This window comes from Mobula hypostoma, chromosome 10 (genome assembly GCF_963921235.1).
Source record: "Mobula hypostoma chromosome 10, sMobHyp1.1, whole genome shotgun sequence".
Classification (NCBI taxonomy): Eukaryota; Metazoa; Chordata; class Chondrichthyes; order Myliobatiformes; family Myliobatidae; genus Mobula; species Mobula hypostoma.
The window spans coordinates 43,614,473-43,638,809 of NC_086106.1; the positions used below are offsets into that span (position 1 = coordinate 43,614,473).

General features: G+C 40.7%; 1 protein-coding gene across 7 annotated transcripts in view; it reads left to right on the plus strand.

Annotated features, from left to right (window-relative positions):
* Window positions 1–24,337, plus strand: part of brwd3 (bromodomain and WD repeat domain containing 3) — a 278,952-nt gene that overhangs the window by 93,002 nt on the left and 161,613 nt on the right. For 4 of the 7 annotated variants that reach the window (XR_010019491.1, XM_063060431.1, XM_063060433.1 and 1 more), the window contains exons 21-22: window positions 7,882–8,019; window positions 20,367–20,446. Coding sequence is in view for 6 of the 7 variants with exons in the window: in XM_063060431.1 (XP_062916501.1) it covers window positions 7,882–8,019; window positions 20,367–20,446 (218 nt within the window). In the remaining variant the exon portion in view is untranslated. The other 3 variants (XM_063060432.1, XM_063060435.1, XM_063060436.1) reach the window with 3 other exon arrangements.

The window sequence follows — 24,337 nt, forward strand, 5'->3', positions numbered from 1 at the left end:
AAAATTGCACCATAACCTCCCTGTTCATATGTTTTATGCACTGACTAATAAAGGCAAGTATCCCATATGACTTCTTAACGATCTTCTACCTGTACTACAGTTTTTGAGGATTTTTGTTCTCTGTTCTAAAGGGATGTCCTTCTATTCTGTGGCTGTGCTGTCTGGTCCTAGACTCTCATTATGAGAAATATCGTCCCCGTATGCATTCTATGTAGGCTTTTCAATATTTGGTAGGTTTCCGTATAAAGTGCTATAAATTACAAAAATAAATGAATAGTACAAAAGGCGAATTGCGAGATGAGGTTCATGGACTGCTTAGAAAGCATTACCCTGTCCTAGTCCCACTTCATTTGACACCACAGCCAAGAAAACCTACCAGCAACTCTAGTTCCTCAGGAGACTCAGGATGTTTGGCACATCCCCTTTGACCCACAGTAATTTGTATCTGCAGCATAACATCCTTTTTGGATGACCGTGGCTGCAAGAAATTGCAGAGAGTTATGACATTAGACAATAGGTGCACAAGTAGACCATTCGGCCCTTCGAGCCTGCACCGCCATTCTGAGATCATGGCTGATCATCTACTATCAATACCCGGTTCCTGCTTTGTCCCCTTAACCCTTGATTCCCCTATCCATAAGATACCTATCTAGCTCCTTCTTGAAAGCATCCAGATAATTGGCCTCCACTGCCTTCTGAAGCAGCACATTCCACACCTCCACAACTCTCTGGGAGAAGAAGTTCCTCCTCAACTCTGTCCTAAATGACCTACCCCTTATTCTTAAACCATGCCCCCTGGTACTGGACTGACCCAGCATCTGGAACATATTTCCTGCCTCTATCTTGTCCAATCCCTTAATAATCTTATATGTCTCAATCAGATCCCTCCTCAATCTCCTTAATTCCAGCGTGTACAAGCCCAGTCTCTCTAACCTCTCTGCTTAAGACAGTCCGGACATCCCAGGAATTAACCTAGTGAACCTACGCTGCACCTCCTCCACAGCCAGGATGTCCTTCCTTAACCCTGGAGACCAAAACTGCACACAATACTCCAGGTATGGTCTCACCAGGGCCCTGTACAAATGGAAAAGGATTTCCTTGCTTTTGTACTCAATTCCCTTTGTAATAAAGGCCAACATTCCATTAGCCTTCTTCACTGCCTGCTGCACTTTCCCATTCACCTTCAGAGACTGATGAACAAGTCCTCCTAGATCTCTTTGTATTTCTCCCTTACCTAACTCCACACCGTTCAGATAATAACCTGCCTTCCTATTCTTGCTCCCAAAGTGAATAACCTCACACTTATTCACATTAAACGCCATCTGCCAAGTTTCTGCCCACTCACCCAGCCTATCCAAGTCACCTTGAATTCTCCTAACATCCTCATCACAATTCACACTGCCACCCAGCTTAGTATCATCAGCAAACTTGCTGATGTTATTCACAATGCCTTCCTCTAAATCATTGACGTAATCGTAAACAGCTGTGGTCCCAATACCGAGCCCTGTGGCACCCCACTAGTCACCACCTGCCATTCCGAGAAACACCCATTCATCTTTCTATCTGCCAACCAGTTTTCTATCCATGTCAATATTCTCCCCCCAATGCCATGAGCTCTGATTTTACCCACGAATCTCCTATGTGGTACCTTATCAAATGCCTTCTGAAAGTCAAGGTACACCACATCCACTGGATCTCCTGCGTCTATCTTCCTGGTTACATCCTCGAAAAACTCCAATAAATTATGGACACAGCTCACTACATCATGGAAACATCTATGGTCTCTGTCTACACTTCTTGCTACCTCGGTAAAGCTGCCAACATAATCAAAGAAGCACCAACCCCAGACATTCTTTCTTTGCCCCCTCCAATCTGGTGGAAGTTGTGAAAGCCTGAGATCATGCCACTAGGCTAAAGAACAAATTCTATCCTGCTATTAAAGGCTCTTGAATGGTTTCCCAATACCATAAGATGGACTCTTGATCGCACAATCTACATTGTTTTGGCCTTTTGCCTCATTGTCTCCCTGCATTTCACTTTCTCTGTGACTTTTACACTGTATTCTGCACTCTGTTATTGTTTTACCTTGTACTACCTTAATGCATTGTTGCAATGAATTGATCTATGCAAGACAAGTACATAAATAAAACAATTACCTTAATATAATTTTGGTTAATAGTGAAGCTCTGTTGCTGAGAGATTTGTTTCTGAGGAATTAATAATAGCTTATCAAGTTGTAAATATATTATTTAAAAGAAGATCTTTGTGACCTAAATGTCTACTCAATATTTTTATTGATATTATATAAATTGCATGAATACAAATACAAAATTCATGAGGATACAAGTAAATAATACAAATTACATTACATTTAAATCACAGTAATATGATCACAGAATCCTATATTCCAAATCAATCATCTAGAAAAGATTGAATTATGAAATGAAATAAAATTAAATAATTTTATTATATTAAAAAAAATCTACCCCAACTACCAAAATGAGCTGGTTCGTTTAAAAAAAAAAGAGAAAAGAAAAATATCTTACCATATAATATTATAATAATAATGGCTCAGATCCATACTTTAATAACAGTTCAAAGATTATGAAAATAATTCGGAAAGGGTCCCCATAACATTAGAAAATCATGTTTAGAATCAGAAATCGAACAACGAATCTTCTCTAGATCAAGGCACAACATAACATCAGATAGCCATTGAACTTGAGTGGCTTCCTTCCACTTGAGCAAGATCACCCTCCTGGCCATAAGAGACATAAAGGCCAATACCCGCAAATTGGATGGCTTCAATTTTGTGGCACTATCCTCAACAATACCAAGCATGGCAGTCAATGGATTGGGCTTAAAATTGACATTGAAAAGTACAGGAAAAGTTTGAAATACATCTCTCAAATTTTTCGAGGCTCGGTCATGTCCAAAACATATGAATTAGTGTGGCCAATCCATTAGTACATCTATCACAGTAAGGGGAAATATCTGTGTAGAAACGAGAGAGCTTGTCTTTAGATATATGAACTCTATGTACCACTTTGAAGTGTAATAAAGAATGAGCACATAATGATGAAGAATTAATCAATTTTAAAATAATCTTCCAGCTCTCTTCAGATACGAAAATCTGTAAATCCTTTTCCCAATCTCCTTTAATTTTATCTAAAGAGACCTTTCTCAGTCCCAACAGTAGACCATAGATGTAAGATATTGAACCGTTATCAAAGGGTTTCAGATTAAAAATTGTATCTATTATATTCTTAGCTGGACTTGTAGGAAATGTATGTAATTGAGATCTTAAAAAATCTCTAATCTGTAAGTATCGAAAAAAGTGAGTATTGGAAAGTTTAAAATTTCATTGAAAGTTGCACAAAAGAAGAGAGATTCCCTCCATCAAACAAATCCTGAAATTGTTTAATACCCAATTTGTCCCATTCTTTAAAAGATAAGTCAATTAAAGATGGTTTTAAAAAAACAATTAGAAAAGATGGGTTTTGAGAGGGTTTTAGTCAATAAATTAAAATGTTTTCTAAACTCTAACCAAATCCTCAAAGTATGTTTGACCACCACATTGTCAGTTAGTTTATTTAAAGATAAAGAAAGCGAGGATCCAAGTAAAGAAATATTAGAAAATTTCTTAACAGAGTTGACTTTCAAGGAAACCCATATAGGGCAATTCTCGTGGTTAATGTAATATATCCAGGATGTAATATTTTGTATATTAACTGCCCAATAATATAACCTAAAATTGGATAAGGCAAAGCCTCCGTTCTGTTTGGTTATTTGAAGGTGAGTTTTATTTATACGAGGTTTCTTATTCTTCCATATATAGGAAGAAAGAATTGAATCCAAAGAGTCAAAAGAAGATTTAGGAATAAAAACAGGCACAGCTTGAAAAAGGTATATAAATTTAGGTAAGATATTTATTTTAATAGAATTAATTTGGCCAATCAGTGATAAAGAGAGAGGTGACCAATTAGAAAGTGTTTTTTAACATAATTCATTAAACTTAAAAAATTTTCCTTAAATAAATCTTTATAATTCTTAGTAATTGTTACTCCTAAATATGTAAATTGTTTTCTTAAAATTTTAAAAGGAAGGTTGATATCAGTTGGTATTAAATTGTGTAAAGGAAACAGTTCACTCTTATGTAAATTTAATTTATATCCTGAGAACTGACTGAAATTAGTCAATAAACGGAACACAAATGGTAAGGAGGTTGTAACATTAGATGTAAAAAGCAATAAGTCATCAGCATAGAACGACACTTTATGAATAGAACCTCTCCTTAAAATACCAGTAATCTCTTTAGACTCTCGAAAAGCAATTGTGAAGGGTTCTAATACCTAATCAAAAGCAGAGGGCTCAAAGGGCAACCTTGTCTAGTTCCACGTTGGAGTTTAAACCGGAGCAGAGGGAAATAATTTAATCCAATGAATAAAATTAGGTCCAAAATTAAATTTTTCTAAGGATGTAAATAGATAATTACATTCAACTCTGTCAAAAGCCTTCTCCGCATCCAAAGATATCACACATTCCGATATTTCCTTAGATGGAGAGTGCATAACATTTAACAAATGCCATATATTGAAATGGGAATATCGATTTTTAATAAATCCTGTCTGATCATCCGAGACTATAGAAGATATATTTTCATGTCTGCGAGCCAACACTTTAGATAAAATTATAGTTTCAAAATTGAGTAAAGAAATAGGTCTATATGAAGAACATTCAGTAGGATTCTTATTCTTTTTGAACATAAGCGAAGTGGAAGCTTCATAAAAAGACTGTGGTAATCTTCCTACCTTAAAGGAATCTGTAAGGGTAGAACATAAGGGTGGTATAATCAAGGAGGAAAAAGCCTTATAAAACTCTCCAAAGAATCCATCGGGTCCTGGGGATTTCCCAGAATGCAATTCTTGAATAGCTTGAGCAATTTCCTCCTGGGAAATGGGTTGATCCAATTGCCTACGATCATCTGTCGAAAGATTAGGAATATTCAATTGATCTAAAAAATTATTCATTGCAATATTATCATTAACAGAGTCAGAACTATACAATTTACAATAAAATTCCCTGAAAGTGTTATTAATTTCAAGGTGGTCAGTTGTCATTTCCCGATTAATTTTACGTATTTCTTTAATTTGCCGCTTGGCTATAAATGGCTTTAATTGATTAGCCAGTAGCTTATCAGTTTTATCTCCATGAATATAAAATTGACTTCTATCTTTTAAAAGTTGGCTTTCAATTGGATACGTTAAAAGAAGATCATATTTAGTTTTAGTTTTAGTTTCAATATGTCTCTTGTATGTTTCAGGATCAGGTGCCGATGCATATTTATGGTCCAGTTATTTTAACTGATTAGCTAGTCCATTTCTCTCTCTGTTAACTTTTTTAATGATGTTTTCAGTATAAGAAATAATTTGACCCCGGATGTATGCTTTAAAAGTATCCCATATAATAAGACTAGACGTCTCTTCCAACGTATTTTCTTCAAAAAAAAGAGTAATTTGATTCACCGTAAATTTTAAAAAGTCCTCATCGGATAACAGAGTTAAATTAAATCAATAAAATCTACTCATAGGGATAGGACCAGGAAGATTTAAAGATAGAAGTACAGGAGAGTGGTCAGAAATAGCAATCTCTTTATATTCGATTGATCGAACCGATAGAATCATTTGACTGTCAATAAAAAAAAAATCAATTCTGGAATAAGAATGATGAACATGAGAGAAAAAAGAATACTCCCTGTCCGTTGGATGGAGAAAACGCCAAGCATCAACTATACCACATTTAGTTAGAAAGGATTGGATAAACAAAGCTGATTTATTAAGTGTGGGTGGTTTGACAGATGAGCGATCTAATACTGGATCTAACCAGTAGTTAAAATCTCCTCCCATCACAAGAGAGTAAGTACACAAATCTGGCAAAAATGAAAATAGATGTTCAAAAAAACCTGGATCGTCTACATTGGGGGCATATACATTAGCTAAAACAATCAATTTACTATCTAAACTCCCTGATACAATAACAAATCGACCATTAGGGTCCGAAAGAACTTTATGCTGAACAAAGGAAACTGTATTCTCTACAAAAATCGAAACTCCACATGATTTTGCATTAAACAAAGAATGGAATTGCATATCCTTCCACTGAGTAAAGAAACGTAAGCTATCACAGCTGCGTATGTGCGTTTCTTGTAAGAAAATAATGGGTGCTTTTAATTTTTTAATATAAGCAAACACTTTGTTCCGTTTAATGGGGTGATTCAGCCCTTTCACATTCAAACTAAATAAGTTAATATTTCGAACCATTTTAAATACCAGTCAACATGGAATTAAAAGATCAGGCCATAAGTTATTAAAACTAAAATGCAAACCTTATGGTAAGGTAATCAAACAGGCAATCATATCATCAACCCAACACAGCTCCCAGAGAGAAATAGGCCCTATCCCCTTCCCCACCCAAAGCGAGAAAGCTGACCAATAAGCAGTCAGCGAGCTCAGAACTAAGCACCCTCACCAAAAAATCCTGTTGACAGAAACTCCGGTCCTACAAGGTCATTATGTCCCTACCAAGACGCAACAAAAAAAGAAAAGTAACTCAGTATTCGAAAATATAAAAGGATCAGTTTAAACAAATTCAAAGAAAACTGGATTAAAATAAAGCCTCAAAAAGGGATATAATAAAAAGTAAAAAAAAGACAATATATGAACAGCCAAAAGGTAAGCTTATTGAAACCTTATTTCAAATTCATATTAACAGAAGAAAAAATTGATCAAATAAAAAATGTAACAGTTTTAGATTTCATCCTTCAGAAACTCTTTTGCTTCTTCAACCAACTGTATTCTTTTTCCTAATCCGTTCTTCAAAACAATACTCAGACGGGCAGGAAACCGAAGGGATGGTTAATATCCTTTATTATGGAATTCTGACATAACTTCTTTATATTTCATGCGATCAGCCGAATAGTCTTCCACAAATCTGACCTTGTAACGTTGGAAATCGATCAGTCCTTGTTGACGGGTATGGCGAATTTAAAGGCCCTTAATATGAAAATCATGAAAACTTAGAATGACCGATCTGGGTCTGGCTGCCGATGACAATGTCTTCGAAGTCGGTGAGCGATAAGCTCAATCGAGCTTCGGCTCGGAAGTGAATAAAGCAGGGAATCGCTGTTTCAGAAAGTTTGCAAAGAACTTCGTAGGGTCAGCGCCTACAGTTGATTCTTCAAGACCCAAAATTCACAAGTTATTTCTCCTGTTTCTATTTTCTAGATTGATAATCCTTTTCATCATTTTATCATTGGATAAAGATAACTCTTTGCAGAGTTAATTATATCATCAAGTGTCACCAGCTTCGCAATATTTTCCTGAATTCAGTTCTTGTACTCAGATAAAGTTGGTTGAATTGTATCCAATTCGGCGTTAAGTCGTTGAAACTCCTCAAAAAATTCTGATTTTTGCCGCTTAAGGAAGTCATTGATTGAATCCAAAGTGACTGGGGATTTATCTTCTGTTTCTCTTTCATTTGCAGAAGCTTTTGTTCTTTTCCCAGCCATAGTAAAGCAGTATTATAATGAGGTTTCAAAAAAAAGACTGGTAGGAGACAATTAAGTAAACAGGTAGGAGCAATCTGAAACGATGTTACTTCATCAGCTGCCAACAGGGCTCCGAGTGACCTAAATGTCACGTGAATCTTTGCCATGTCCCTTGTTCAGCTCCTTTTGTTGTCCCATTTCCTACAATGTTTTCATTTTCCTGGAATTTACACTGTCAATTCTGCATAAGCCAGTAATACTACTCAGCAGCTATAAACGTCTTGTGATAATTTTTGTAAGTGTCTGGAGAGTGAACCTTTCTCTTTCTGTTGTAGGGCGATGGTCAGGATTATTTTCCGCATTCAGGGAGGCGGATTCAACGCCGAAATCAATATTTTTATCAAACACGTTCAACTGTGGAACGTCGTACTCGCAGTGTTCGTCACATGGAGGAACCTAACAATTCTTCAGAGGTTAGTGACTTTGAACTCAATCGGCTATTGTAAATCCTGTGATAAATATTTAGAGAATCCTTAAATCTTACAACACAGGGGGAGACACATAGTTCCTTGCATTTGTTACCAACTTTTTGAATGAACTAGTTAACTAGTCACATTATGCTGCTTTTCTCTCATTGCCCAGCAAAACCCTTTTTCACATTTATGAGAAAATAAGAATTGGGAATAGGAGTTAGCCCTTCAAGCCTTTTCCATCATTAATCAAAATATTTTAGGTCAGTATATCTTGCTGCATTTTCCCTTTTAATAGCCAGAAACCTATAGATCTCTGTTCAAATTAACTCAATATCTGAGCTTACCTGGGCCTCTGAAGTAGAGAATTCCAAACATTTGCCTTCTTGCAGAAACTTCTTAGTTGTTGAGTTGTCTCTGGCTCATTACCGTTGATTCACTCTGTCAATCATTGCATCCTGTGTACTTCCCCATCTGTGTTACCCTCTCCTTCCGACACTGGAATCATTTTAGAACATAGAGCAGTGCAGCACAGTACAGACCCTTCAGTCCACAATGTTGTGCTGACCTTTTAGCTTATTCTAAGATAATCTAATGCTTCATTTCCATGTGGAAATCCTTGTGCCTATTTAAGAGTCCCTTAAATGTCCCTAATGTATCTTGCCTCTTCCCCCACCCAAGCAGTACATCCCACACACCTACCACTCTTTGTGTACAAAGAACTTACCTCTGACATCCATCCCGTCCCCCCACTCACACTTCCCTCTGACCACCTTAAATGTATTAGCCATTTCCACCCTGCAAAAATATCTGGCTATCCACTATGTTTATGCCTCATCATAGGGTATACCTCTATTTATTCACCTCTGGTACTTCGCTCCAGAGAGAAAAGCCTTAGCTCACTCAACCTCTCCTTGCTCTTGAATCCAGGCAGCATCCTGAAATTTATCTTCTGCACCTTCTAAAGCTTCCATTTTCTTTCTATAATGAGGCGACCAGAAATGAATGCAATATTCCAAGTGTGGTCTAACCAGAGTTTTATAGAGTTGCTCTTGAACAATGTCTCTCATGTCTCTCATCTAATGAATGCCACCTTCCTAACCACCTTGTTAACTTGTGTGACAATGTTGTGGGATCTTTGCCCTGCTGTTCTGCACACTACTCAGAATCCTGCCACTAACCCTATATTCTGCCTTTGTTTGACCTTCCAAAGTGTATGACTTCATATTTTTCCGGAGTGAACTTCATTTGCCACGTCTCAGTCCAGATTTGCATCATATCAATGTTCCAGTGTGACCATCTACACTATCCACCTTCGTGTCATCTGCAAACTTGCTTACCCATTTCTTCATCCAAATGATTTGTAATTCATTTATAAATCATAAAGAGCAGGGGTCCTAGATCAGATTCCTATGGAGCACCACTGTTCACTGAACTCCAGGCGGAGTACACTCCATCTTCATCCCTGTCTGCCTTCTGTGGGCAAGCAATTCTGTATCCAGGCAGTCAAGTTTCACCGGATCCTATGCCTCCTGACTTTTTGAGCCTACCATGGGGAAACTTGTCAAATGCCTTATTAAAATCCATATACATTGTATCTTCTGCTATACCCTCATTAATTTGTTTTTTAAGTTCCTCAAAGAATTCAGTCAGGCTCATGAGGCATGACCTGCCCCTCACAAAGCTATGCTGACTAACCCTAATCAGACTGCTTCTCAAAATGTTTATCTAATTTGTCTCTCAAACTACTCTTCAGCAAAGAGCACCTTTTTCGGCTCTGTGTAACAGTTCCTTCTCCAAAGCTTTGTCATTCTTCCGTAATTGCTGTCCAGAAATGGGCACAACTGTGACCATTACACTGCTTTTGTCCTCTGCTCCCATTATTTAAACAGATCGCAGATGCTTTTCATTCTTATCAAGCTTATCAACTTGTCCTGCAATGTTCAAAATTTGTATTTCAGTGTCCCTGGTTGTCACTTCCACTGCATTTTTTTTTTATTGTGGTGCTTTTACTTTGTATGACTGATTTTTATTCTTCCCTCCAAAAAGAATCACTTTGCATATCACAATATTAAATTTCATCTGTTATGCTTGACCATTTCACAATTCTGCCTTTCTGAAATTTGTAGCTATCATCTTCATTTCAATCTATATTTCAAGTTTTAAATCATCCTGAAGTGAAAACATTGTGGTCTGGAGACTAGACTAAATTATAAATCAAAAAGAAGCCAGTTAAGTCTAGTGGTGCAACTTGATATTTCCACTGCTGAGTTCCTCCAGCATTTTGTGTACGCTGCTGTTTCCACTCAATTAGGACACCCCTCGTTTTTCAAAATTGCAGTGAATACAGGCCTAAAGCCATCAAACACTCTTCATGTGACAAGCTGTTTAATCCTGAAATCATTTTCATGAACCTCCTTTGAACTCTCTCTAGTTTCAGTACATTGTTTCCAAGATAAGAACCTAAGAAATAGGAGCAGGAGTAGGCCATCCAGCCCATCGAGCCTGCCCCGCCATTCAATAAGATCATGGCTGATCTGTCTGTAAACTCAGCTCCATCTACCTGCCTTTTCCCTATAACCCTTAATTACCTTACTATATAAAAACCTATCTAACTGCTTCTTAAATATATTTAGTGAAGAAACCTCAATTGCTTCCCTGGGCAGAGAATTCCACAGATTCACCACTCTCTGGGAAAATAGTTTCTCCTCATCTCCGTCATAAATCTTCTCCCCTGAATCTTGAGGCAATGTCCCCTAGTTCTAGTCTCACCTACCAATAGTGCCTTCTTGGCCTAGACTCTCCCACCATAAGAAACATCTCTGTCTAGGCCTTTCAACATTCAAAAGGTTTCAGTAAGATCCCCTCCCCCAAAATCCTTGTACATTCCAGCAAGTACAAACCCAGAGCTCTCAAACGTTCCTCATATGATAACTCTTTCATTCCCAGAATCATCCTTGTGAATCTCCTCTGTACCCTCTCCAATGTCAGCACATCTTTTCCATAAGACCATAAGACAAAGGAGCAGAAGTTGGCCATTTGGCCCACGAGTCTGCTTGGCCATTTTATCATGAGCTGATCCATTCCCCCATTTAGTCCCACACCCCGCCTTCTCACCATAACCTTCGATGCCCTGGCTACTCAGATACCTATCAATCTCTGCCTTAAATACACCCAATGACTTGGCCTCCACTGCCGCCCGTGGCAACAAATTCCATAGATTCACCACCCTCTGGCTAAAAAAAATTTCTTCGCATCTCTGTTCTGAATGGGCGCCCTTCAATTCTTAAGTCATGCCCTCTCATACTAGACTCCCCCATCATGAGAAACAACTTTGCCACATTCACTGTGTCCATGCCTTTCAACATTCGAAATGTTTCCATGAGGTCTCCCCTCATTCTTCTAAACTCCAAGGACTACAGTCCAGGAGCGGACAAACGTTCCTCATATGTTAACCCTCTCATTCGCGGAATCATTCTAGTGAATCTTCTCTGTACCCTCTCCAATGTCAGCACATCCTTTCTTAAATACGGAGACCAAAACTGCCCACAGTACTCCAAGTGAGGTCTCACCAGCGCCTTATAGATCCACAACATCACATCCCTGCTCCTATACTTTATTCCTCTAGAAATGACTGCCAACATTGCATTCGCCTTCTTCACCACCGACTCAACCCGGAGGTTAACCGTAAGGGTATCCTGTACAAGGACTCCCAAGTTCTGTTGCATCTCAGAACTTTGAATTCTCTCCCCATTTAAATAATAGTCTGCCCGTTAATTTCTTCTGCCAAAGTGCATAACCATACACTTTCCAACATTGTATTTCATTTGCCACTTCTTTGCCCATTCTTCCAATCTATCCAAGTCTCGCTGCAGACTCTCTGTTTCCTCAGCACTACCGGCCCCTCCATCTATCTTCGTATTGTCAGCAAGCTTAGCCACAAAGCCATCTGTTCCATAATCCAAATCGTTGATGTACAATGTAAAAAGAAGCGGCCCCAATGCGGATAATCATAGTCATACTTTATTGATCCCGAGAGAAGTTGGTTTTCGTTACCGTTGCACCAACCGAGAATAGAGTATAAATATAGCAATATAAAACCATAAATAATTAAATAGTAATATGTAACTTATGCTAGGAAATAAGTCCAGGACCAGCCTATTGGCTCAGGGTGTCTGACCTCCCAAGGGAGGAGTTGTAAAGTTTGATGGCCACAGGCAGGAATGACTTCCTATGACACTCAGTGTTGCATCTCGGTGGAATGAGTCTCTGGCTGAATGTACTCCTGTGCCCAACCAGTACATTATGTAGTGGATGGGAGACATTGACCAAGGTGGCATGCAACTTGGACAGCATCCTCTTTTCGGACACCACTGTCAGAGAGATCCCTGTGGAACACCACTAGTAACCAGCAGCCAAGCAGAATAAGATCCCTTTATTCCCACTCTCCGTTTCCCGCCAATCAGCCAGCGCTCTATCCATGTATGTAACTTTCCCGTAATTCCATGGGCTCTTATCTTGTTAAATAGCCTCGTGTGGCACCTTGTCAAAGGTTTTCTGAAAATCCAAATATACAACATCCACTGCATCTCCCTTGTCTAGCCTACTTGTAATTTCCTCAAAAAATTGTAATAGATTTGTCAGGCAGGAATTTCCTTTAAGGAATCCATGCGGAGTTCTGCCTATCTTGTCATCTGCCTCCAGATACTCTGTAACCTCATCCTTGACAATCGACTCCAACAACTTCCCAACCACCGATGTCAAGCTAACAGGTCTATAATTCCCTTTTTGCTTCCTTGCCCCCTTCTTAATTAGCGGAGTGACATTTGCAATCTTCCAGTCCTCCGGAACCATGCCAAAATCTATCAACTTTTGAAAGATCATCGCTAATGCCTCTGCAATCTCCACAGCTACTTCCTTCAGAACACGAGGGTGCAATCCATCTGGTCCGGGAGATTTATCTACCTTTAGACTATTCAGCTTCCTGAGTACTTTCTCTGTCATAATTGTGACTGCGCACACTTCTCTTCCCTGCCACCCTTGAGTGTCTGGTATACTGCTGATGTCTTCCTCAGTGAAGACTGATGCAAAATACTTGTTCAGTTCCTCCACAATCTTCTTATCTCCCATTACAATTTCTCCAGAATAATTTTCTGTCGGCCCTATATCTACTCTCACCTGTCTTTTATTCTTTATACACTTGAAAAAGCTTTTAATATTCTCTTTGATATTATTTGCTAGCTTCCTTTTATAGTTAATCTTCTCCCTCTTAATGTTCGTAGTTTTCTTTTGTAAGCTTTTAAAAACTCCCCAATCCTCTGTCTTCCCTCGAATTTTTGCTTCCTTGTATGGCCTCTCCTTTGCTTTAACTTTGGCTTTGACTTCTCTTGTCAGCCACGGTTGCATCCTTTTTCCATTCGAAAATATCGTATTTTTTGGAATATACCTGTCTTGCACCTTCCTCACTTCTCACATAAACTCCAGCCACTGCTGCTCTGCCGTCCTTCCCGCCAGTGTCCCTTTCCAGTCAACTTTGGCCAGTTCCTCTCTCATGCCACTATAATTTCCTTTACTCCACTGAAATATTGACACATCAAATTTCGGCTTCTCTTTTTCAAATTTCACAGTGAACTCAATCATGTTATGATCACTGCCTGCTCAGGGTTCCTTCACCGCAATCTTTCTAATCACCTCCGGTTCATTACACGATACCCAATCCAGTACAGCCGATCCCCTAGTGGGCTCAACAACAAGCTGTTATAAAAAGCCATCTCATAGACATTCTACAAATTCTCTCTCTTGAGATCCAGTGCCGACCTGATTTTCCCAATCCACTCGCATGTTAAAATCCCCCACAATTATCATAACACTGTCCTTCTGACAAGCTTTTTCTATTTCCTGTTGTAATTTGTAATCCACATCACTGCAGCTGTTTGGAGGCCTATAAATAACTGCCATCAGGTTCCTTTTACCCCTCCGATTTCTTAGCTGAACCCATAAAGATTCTGCACCTTCCAATCCTATATCATCTTTTTCTGATGATTTAATATCATTTCTTACCAGTAAAGCCACGCCTCCCCCTCTGCCTACCTTCCTATCCTTCCCATACCCCGTGTATCCTTGGACGTTCAGCTCCCAGAGACATGCCTCCTTTAGCCACGTCTCAGTGATAGCCACAATATCATACCTGCCAATCTGTAGCTGTATGACAAGATCATCCACCTTATTCCTTATGCTGCGTGCATTTAAGTACAACACATTAAGACCAGTATTTGGTACTTTTTGCTTTGATTTCACTGCAACTTTATTGCACTGCAACTCATCCCAATGGCTACAAATTTGACCCATCACCTGCCTGTCTTTCCTGACATCTTTACTGCTCACTATCTTAGATTTATTTCTGTTTTCCCCTTCCTCCGCTCTGTCATTCCGGTTCCCATCCCCCTGCCAAATTAGTTTAAACCCTCTCCTAACAGCTCTATTAAACCTTCCCGCCAGGATATTGGTCCCCTTCGGGTTCAGATGTAACCTGTCCATTTTGAACAGGTCATACTTCCCCCAGAAGAGATCCCAATTATCCAAGAATCTGAAGCCCTGCCCCCTGCACTAGTCTCTCAGCCATGCATTCATCTGCCTGATCCTACTATTCTTCCCCTCGCTAGCACGTGGCACAGGTAGCAATTCCGAGATTACTACCCTGGAGGTCCTGCTTCTCAGCTTCCTTCCTAACTCCCAGAAATCTCTCTTCAGGACCTCCTCCCTTGTCCTATCTATGTCATTGGTACCAACATGTACCAAGACAACTGGCTGCTCGCCCTCCCCCTTCAGAATATTCAGGACCCGATCCGAGACATCCCGTACCCTGGCACCTGGGAGGCAACACACCATGCGGGTATCTCTATCAGGCTCACAGGATCTCCTGTCCATTCCCCTGACTATGGAATCCCCTATGACTACCGCATTCCTTGTCTCCCTCCTTCCCTCCTGCACAACAGCACCAGGCTCAGTGCCAGAGACCCGGTCACCATGGGCGTCCCCTGTCAGGTCATCCCCCTCAGCAGCATCTAGAAAAAGATATTTGATGCTGAGGGGGACAGCCACAGGTGTGCTGTCCACTATCCGGGCATTTTCCTTCCCTCTCCTGACAGTCACCCAGTTTTCTGATCCTTGTAGCCGAGGGATGACTACCTCCCTGTAGCTCCTATCTATCACCTCTTCATTTTCCCTGATAAGCAGAAGGTCATTAAGCTGCAGCTCCAGATCCATAACATGGTCTCTGAGGAGCTGCATCTCGGTGCACCTGGCGCAGATGTGGCTATCAGGGAGGCTGGAGGTCTTCCAGGATTCCCACAGGTGACACCCTGAACAAAGCACTAACCCTGCAGGCATGCTATCTAATTCTACAGGAATGAAACAGGTACTCACCCACTTACCTTGCCAAACAGACAAACTTTTCAAACCGTTATCTCGTACCATTTGCTGTGTGAGTCCTGCTGTTCCTGTCTGTCCTGGCCGATTCGCCAAGGGGCGAGCGGTGGAAGAGTTGGTGCTTCGCTCTCGCCTCTTCCCGTTTACCACTGAAGCCCATTGAAGCCAAAGCTCTACACTCTACTACCACTCACTCTGCTACCTGCTGTATAGGGTGATCTCCTTTTTAAACTTTCCGTGCTGTCCTGTTACATCACGTGCCTGCGCAGTCTCATCCTTCTTGCACTCGAAGAAGTTTTTTGAAAAAATTGGCTTCCTTCAGAATTCAGCTCCCACGCTGCTCTGTTGTCCCGATGCAAAAGGAAGCCATTGGAAGTAACCTTCCTTTTTAAACTCTCCGTGCTGTCCTGTTATGTCACGTGCCTGTGCAGTCTCGTCCTTCTTGCACTCAAATAAGTTTTTTAAAAAACTGCCTTCCTTCAGAACTCAGCTCGCACGCTGCTCTGTTGTCGCAATCCAAAAAAATCTTTCTTTCTTAGATATCTTATCTTTCTTAGATAAGGAGCCCAAAACTGTTCACAATATTCAAGGTGAGGCCTCACCAGTGCCTTATAAAGCCTCAGTATCACATCCCTGCTCTTGTATTCTGGACCTCTTGAAATGCATGCTAACATTGCATTTGCTTTCCTTACTACTGATTCAACCTGCATCAACTAACCTTTAGGGTGTTCTGCACAAGAACTCCCAAGTTCCGTTGCATCTCAGATTTTTGGGTATTCTCCCCCTTTAGAAAATAGTCTGCACATTTATTTCAACTACACAAGTGCATGAGCATGCATTTTCCAACATTGTATTTCATTTGCTACTTTCTTGTCCATTCTCTTCCGCAGTCTACCCGTTTCCTCAATACTACCTGCTCCTCCAACAATCTTCGTATCATTTGCCAACCTGTCAACAAAGCTATCCATTCCATCATCTAAAGCATTGATATGCAACATAAAAAGAAGTTGTCCCAACAATGACCCCTGTGGAACACCACTAGTCACTGGTAGCCAACCAGAAAAGGATCCCTTAATTCCTTCTCTGTCTCCTACCAATCTCTATCCGCGCTAGTAAATTTCCTGTAATACCATGAACTCTTAACTTGGTAAGCAGCCTAATGTGTGGCACCTTGTCAAAGGCCTTCTGAAAATCCAAATATACAACATCCACTGCATCTTCTTTATCTATCCTACTGTAATCTCCTCAAAAGAATTCCAACAGCTTCGTCAGGTAAGATTATCCCTTAAGGAAACAGTGCTAGCTTTGTCCTATCTTGTTGTGTGTCACCAAGTACTCCATGACCTCATCCTTAACAATTGACTCCTAATTTCCTTCCTGCTGCCTCCCTTCTTTCTTAAAGAGTGACGTGACTTTTGTAATTTTCCAGTCCTCTGGCAGCATGCCAAAGTCCAACGATTCTTGAAAGATCATTACTAATGCCTCTACAATCTCTACCACTACCTCATTCAGTACCCTGGGTGCGGTTCATTCAGTCCAGGTGATTTGTGCACCTTTAGGTAATTCAGCTTTTTGAGCAACCTTCTCCCTTGGAATAGTAACTGCACTTATTTCTCTTCCCTCACACCTGTCAATATCTGGCACACTGCTAGTGTGTTCCACAGTGAGGACTGGTGCAAAATACTCATTCTGTTCATCTGCCATCTCCTTGGCCTTCATTATTATTTCTCTGGCCTCATTTTCTAGTGTTCCTAAATTCACTTTCATCTCTCATTTTTGGTATATTTGGAAAAGCTTTTTCTTTCTACCTTGATATTGTTCATTTGCTTGCTTTTATATTTCATCTTTTCCCTCCTAATGATTTTTGAATTGCTTTCTGTAGGTTTTTAAAAGCTTCCCAATCCTCTATTTCCCTGCTAATTTTTGCTTTGTTGTACGCCCTCTTTTGCTTTTATATTAGCCTTGACTTCCCTTGTCAGCCACAGTTGTAATTTTTTGTGGTTTGAGTATTTCTTTGTTTTTGGAATACATCTATCCTACATCTTACTTATTTTTCTGAGAAACTCAAGCCATTGCTTGAGGGCTATGGGTAAGCCTAGTAATTTCTAAGGTAGGGACATGTTCGGCACAACTTTGTGGGCCGAAGGGCTTGTATTGTGCTGTGGGTTTTCTATGTTTCTATATTGCTGCTCTCCTGTCATCCCTGGTGGCCTCTCCTTCCAATTTACTTTGGCCAACTCCTCTCTCATACCACTGTAGTTTCCTTTACTCCAGTGAAATTCTGCCACGTCAGACTTTACTTTCTTCCTATTAGATTTCAAGTTGAACTCGTATTGTGATCACTGACTCCTTTACCTTAAGCTCCCTGATCACCTCTGACTCGTTGCATAGCACTCAATCCGGTATAGCTGATCCCCTAGTAAGCTCAACGACAAGCTGCTGTAAAAAGCCATTTCATAACCATTCAACATATTCACTCTCTTGTGATCCACTGTCAACCTGATTTTCCTAATCTCCCACATCCATGTTAAAATCTCCCATGACTAACATAACATTGCCCTTTTGACACTTTTTCTACTTTCCTAGTAATCTGTAGTCCACATCCTAGCCATCAGGGTCCTTTTACCCTTGTAGTTTCTTCACCCAATCCACAGGGATTCAACATTTTCTGATCCTATGTCACATCTTTCTACTGATTTGATGCCATTCTTTACTAGCAAAGCCACTCCACCCCCTCTGCCTACCTTTCTACCCCTCCAATACAGTGGGTAACCTTGAACATTCAGCTCCCAACTACAACCATCCTTCATCCATGATTCAGTGTTGGTCACATCGTGCCCAACAGTCTGTAAAAATGCAACAAGATCATCCACCTTATTTCTTATACTCTGTGCATTGATATCTAACAACTTGAGTACCGTATTTGTTACTGCTTATGATTCTGCATCCCTAACGCACTGATACTCACCCTGCTAGCTGCAGTTTTGTCCTACCATCTGCCTGCTCTTCCTGACAGTCTGACTGCACGCTATCGTTTTTTTACCATCTGTCCCATCCTGAGTGCTGTCACTCTGGTTCCCATCCCCCTGCTAATTAGTTCAACAATTTAAGTATTTTAAGCAGGCTGGGCATCTCTGCTTTACAAATTTTTCATTAGTCATTTGGGCTTTCCTTGGCCTCTGGAAGCTAAAGGGAGATGAAGACAGTTTGTGCAGAACAGCTTTTGGGTCAGCAGGGTCTGGATGCATTCAGGATTCCCCAGCATTCATCTAATTGTACGCATAATACAATCAAGGGCCACCCTCATGACTGAGGTCAAGTATGACAATGAAGCTGATTTCCAGTGTGAAGCTATCAAGCATAAGCGTGTGGTAATTGAATGGCACTCTGGAGTTTCAATCTATAAACAACCACTCAACTTCCACCACCTTCCCACTACTCCTTTCCCACTTCCAACACTTCCTTATCTCACAATAATTCTGATCATTTGCCCTAGCTGTACAACACAGAAATGAGTCCTTCTGCCCATATCCATGATGACCTTTAACATTCTCCACTCATTCCTTATTCCTTCATTAGGGCAATATCTTTCTCTGCCTTACCTAGTTAAGTTCCTGTCTTACTAATTGTATCAGGTTTCACCACCTCTTGTGGCACAGTGTTCCTACTATTATACAGTCTGTATCCTAAGATTCGTTATAAAGCTCCTTGCTTATATAACCCTCAGGTTCTGTCGGCTGCGTAATTCTAGGGAAGACAATCTCTGGCCTCGCCAAACGTGTGAAATTTAGGTGCAAAACCTTCTGTTTGTGTGGATGCTGCGTGATTTGTTGCCCTGTTACAAATTAGTACCTCAAAATAACAGACAGTACACCATATGCATTTGAACAATTTAGCTTTATAATTGTAATTTGACTGAAGGGTTCGTAAAGAAAAACGAAAAGTAAAGGACCCATTTTAATGAAACAGTCTAATGTGCACGTTGGAGCTCACGGTTTCCCTTTCGCCATCCTCCATCGATCTCACTGGGTTTCGTCGACTCCCGGCACCACTCCAAGTTCACTCCTTTCTGGTATCTATGACCTCTCCGTTCTGGCATCTTCTCTTTCCATCTCCCGTTAAACAAAGGACCCAGATCACCTTGGTGTCAGGCACACAGCACGAAAACACACTCCTCTCATTGAATCCCCACATTCCAAAGCACCCGTTAACTCTAACCATACAGAATGACCATTACATTAGCAGTGCTTCTACAGAAAGAGCATTACATTATCTGTGAAACCTTTCCCAGGATGTTACATTTTAAAGCTCCTTGCTCTTGTTTCTGATACCCCTACCATGGAAAAAAGATTCCTACTCTCTTATTCTACCCATGCCTCTCATAATCTTATGCACATTTGTCAGGTCATTCTTTAGTTTCTGTAGCTCCAGGGGAGAAAACCCAGCCTATCCAATGCCTAAATAACTAAATAAATAAATAAATAAATAACTAAAGTCCTCCAATCCTGTCAATATCTTACTGAACCTTGTGTTCTCCAGTACATTCACATCCTTCTTATCGTATGACAACAAAGAATTCACAGTGCTCCAAGTGTGGACTGACTAGTATTTTGTGAAGTTGAAACACGACATTACTACTCTTGCATTCCATGCCCTGGTCAGTGAAGGCAAGCTTCTGCACCACCTTATCAACCTGTGTTGTCACTTACAGAAAACTATAGATTGTGCCCTTTTAACCAATTAACATTTAAAAACTTGTTCCAAAGTTGTTTTCATTAGCACATGATTAAACTTACAACTGGAAAGCTATTCATCTTGAGAATTCCCATTTCCCATCACTTAAGTTCTACAGAAGAGTGATGTAGCGTCTGATGAGTTGGCAGGTTGCAAATTCTTTTTTTAATATTCTTCTGGTATCAAAGCAGGAAATGGAGACGATAGATGGAAGTGATGGAACATCTGAAGAGGCTGAAGAAGAGTGGCAGAGTGAAAGCAGTTCCAGGTAGGCAACTTTAGCACAATTCTCACCCATTTGTAGCACTCCCAATCTTCAGAAATACTCAACCCTGTTTGGGAATTTGGCGAATACTAGCCCTCTGGTACTTAATTCAAGTCACTAATTCTTCCCTGGTATTCCTTCATGAATATTGGTCGCAAGGCAGTCACTTATATATTAGTTTTATTTGTCACATGTACGCTTTTTTTAAAAGAGTGTCACACCAGGCAGTCAGCCATTCTTGTCTGGCGCCTGGTGTCAGGACTAACCAGGTCACGTTATGAACTCGACCCTTGTATTTTTTATGAAGCCGAGTGGCTAGCTCGACACTCAACCCGGCATGGATGGAAAGTGTGCTCGGGAGTGGCCCGACCTGGATTCGAAGTCGGAAACCTTCGCTCCGGAGTCCGGCGCTGATCTCGCTGTGCCACCAGCCAGCACGGCCTGTGTACGCTGAACATACAAGATGGCATTGTGGTGAACATTGGTGACTCTCTGCTGGCAGTGGGAAATTGTACCAGTTTTCCTTTGAAATATACTCCTTTTGAAATGCCATTGCTGCAATCTGCATCATGTAAATTTCCTCTCAACAAAGGACTATAAAATACATCAATGATCTTCAGACCTCACGGTGAATGGTTAAATGCGGAGCAGTTAGTGCGGTGTCTTTAAGGGTCAACGCCATGGCCGTGGCCGAAAACGCAGCAGGAGAGGTGAGTTGCCTTCAAGAGAGTGAATCCAAGGAAAGCCACCAACTGGCTGGTATATCCACAGGTATCTTCAACCTCTCGCTCCAGCAGTTTGTGCTACCCACCTGCTTTAGGTAGGCTTTAATCGTACTGGTGCCCAAGAAGAGTGTGGTGACTTCTTGAAATGACTGTCGGACAGTGGCACTTAAATCCACAGTGATGAAATATTTTCAGAAACTGGTGTTGAAGCATACTGCGACAGCTCCTGTCTAAATGGCAAATAGGATCTGCTCCAATTTGTGTACCGAAGCAATAGGTCTACAGCAGATGCTATTCCATTGGCTCTTCACACAACTTTTGAACTCTGGACAGCAAAGATGCATACATCAGGATGTTGTTTACCGATTACAGCTCAGCTTTTAACACCATCATCCCCTCAAAACTAATCGGTAAACTCCAAGACCTGGGCTTCAATACCCCCTTGTGCAATTGCCTCCTGGATTTTGTGACTTGTAGACCCCAATCAGTTCAGATTTGCAAAAACATTTCCTCTACAATCTCCGCAGGAATGTGTACATAGCTCCCTGCTTACTTGTTTTATGCCTATTACTGTGTGGCTAAGAACAGCACCAATACCATTTACAAGTTTGTTGATGGCACCACTGCTGTGGGCTGTATCAAAAGTTATGATGAATCAGCATACAGGAGGGAGACTGAAAACTTGGCTGAGTAAAACTTGGCTTAATTCATTGTTAATAAGACCCAGGAACTGTTTGTAGATTTCAGGAGAGGGAAACCAGAGGTCCGTGAGCCAGTAATCCTCGGAGGATCAGAGGTGAAGAGGGTCAGTAACTTTAATTTCCTGGGTGTCACTATCTCAGAGGACCTGTCCTGGACCCATTATTTAAATATTATTGCAAAGGAAGTATGGCAGCACCCCTACTTCCCCAGGAGTCTGCAGAGGTTGGGCATGTCATCGAAACCTTGGCAAACTTCTATAGGTGTGTGGTGGAAAGTGTGCTGACTGGCTGCATTACGGCCTGGTATGGGAACACCAATGCCATTGAGTGGAAGATCCGACAAAAGGTAGTGGATTCAGCTTAGTACATCAGGAGTTAAAAACCCTCCCAACCTGGAGGGTTGCTGTAGGAAAGCAGCATCTATTATCAAAGATCCTCACCACCCAGACCATGCTCTTTTCTTGCTGCTGCCTTCAGGTAGAAGGTACAGAAGCCTCAGGACTCGCACCACCAGGTTCAAGAACAGTTGCTACCCCTGAATCATCAGGCTCTTGAACAAAAGGGGATAGGTATACTCATTTGAGGGCTCTGTTATATTGTTATTTCATGTTTGTTATTTATTGCAATTTATTTGTATCTGCATTTGAGTAGTTTGTTTACAGTTAAAAATTCCTGGTGTTTACAGTTTATAGTTACTGTTCTATAAATTTGCTGAGTATGCCTGCAGAAAAAGAATCTCAGGGTTATACGTTGTGACATGTATGTATTCTGATAAATTTTATTTTTAACTTTTTGAACTTTGAAATACATCATCTTGCATCAAGTCAAATCAGCGAGGGTTGTGCTGGGTTGCTCGCAAGTATCGCCATGCTTCCAGTGCCAACAAAACATGCCCACAACTCCCTAACACTCATCGTACATCTTTAGAATGTGGGAGGAAACTGGAGCACCTGATGGAAATCCATTTAATGCTTATTCTGGATTCCCTGATCCTAGTGTAGTCTGGCCTGATGTAAGCAGTGGGTTGAGAGTTCATTAAAGTCCCATGGAGGTGAAAAAAGTGGTTCTAAAAATTGGATCTTGACACTAAAAGATGTGTTTCACACTCAAAGAAGTTTCTGCCTGTTGCTGTTCTTAAGCTGTTTTTGCTTCGTAGTTGGTGTGTAAGGGCACAAGTTTGTGAGGTGCTGTGGAAGAAGCCTGGTCAGATGCTGCACTGCATTTTGTCATTGACATGCACTCCAGCCCTGGTGGTGAATGAAATGTTAATCATGAAGCAGTTTAATTTGTGTTGGCCTGTCCCCTAAAACCCTCACTAATTTTTATAGATGCACTGTAGAAAACATTCTTCTAGGGTGCATCACAACCTGGTATGGAAGTTGTCCTGTCCAAGACCGAAAGAAGCTGCAGAAGATCGTGAACACGGCGCAGCACATCACACAAACCAATCTTCCGTCCGTGGACTCACTCTACACCGCACGCTGTCGGAGCGATGCTGCCAGGATAATCAAGGACACGGCCCACCCAGCCAACACACTTTTCGTCCCTTTTCCCTCTGGGAGAAGGCTCAGGAGCTTGAAGACTCGTTACGGCCAGATTTGGGAATAGCTTCTTTCCAACTGTGATAAGACTGCTGAACGGATCCTGTCCCGGATCTGGGCCGTACCCTCCAAATATCCAGACCTGCCTCTTGGTTTTTATGCACTACCTTACTTTCCATTTTTCTATTTTCTATTTATGATTTATAATTTAATTTTTTAATATTTAAAATTTTTACTATTTTTAATATTTAGTATTTGTAATCCAGGGAGTGGGAAGCGCAGAATCAAATATCGCTGTGATGATTGTACGTTCTAGTACCAATTGTTTGGCGACAATAAAGTGTAAAGTAAAGTAAGTTTACTGTCCAGACAAGTGGAGATTATTAATTGTACTGCTAACTTGCTCTGTTAACTGCTGTAAAAGCTTAGGGGAGTTGGGAGCTAAATCTGTCTATGGTATTAATTTTTTTCTGTGATTGTTAGATGCCACTGGTGAAGAAGGGTGATGTAGTTCAGGTCAGTCTAGTTTATTTCCAGTGCTCAAAGCATATTTCATGAATTCACTTGGAATTGTCTACATTCTTGCTGTTGTCCCAGACTTGATGTTTGAAATAAGACTACAGTTGAAGTTAACTGTCGTGAGTAATGGCAATATCTCTGTGGATAATGCAGGGAAGCCAAGTGGCTACACCTATATCCATTGTGGACATTTATAAGTCTGAGCAGATGTACAGCTGTCAAAACCTTTAAAGCCTAGCCATCCACGTGAGCAGTGTTATGTCCAGAAGTTGGAGTAGGAGTCAGAGTTGGACTGGGACTCACTGTTAATACCTGGATTTCCCACCATGGTCTACTGTGCTCTATGGTGTGCAATGATCTCAACAGCCTTTGGGGACACACCTGATTCCAATAATTTTTATTGGGCTG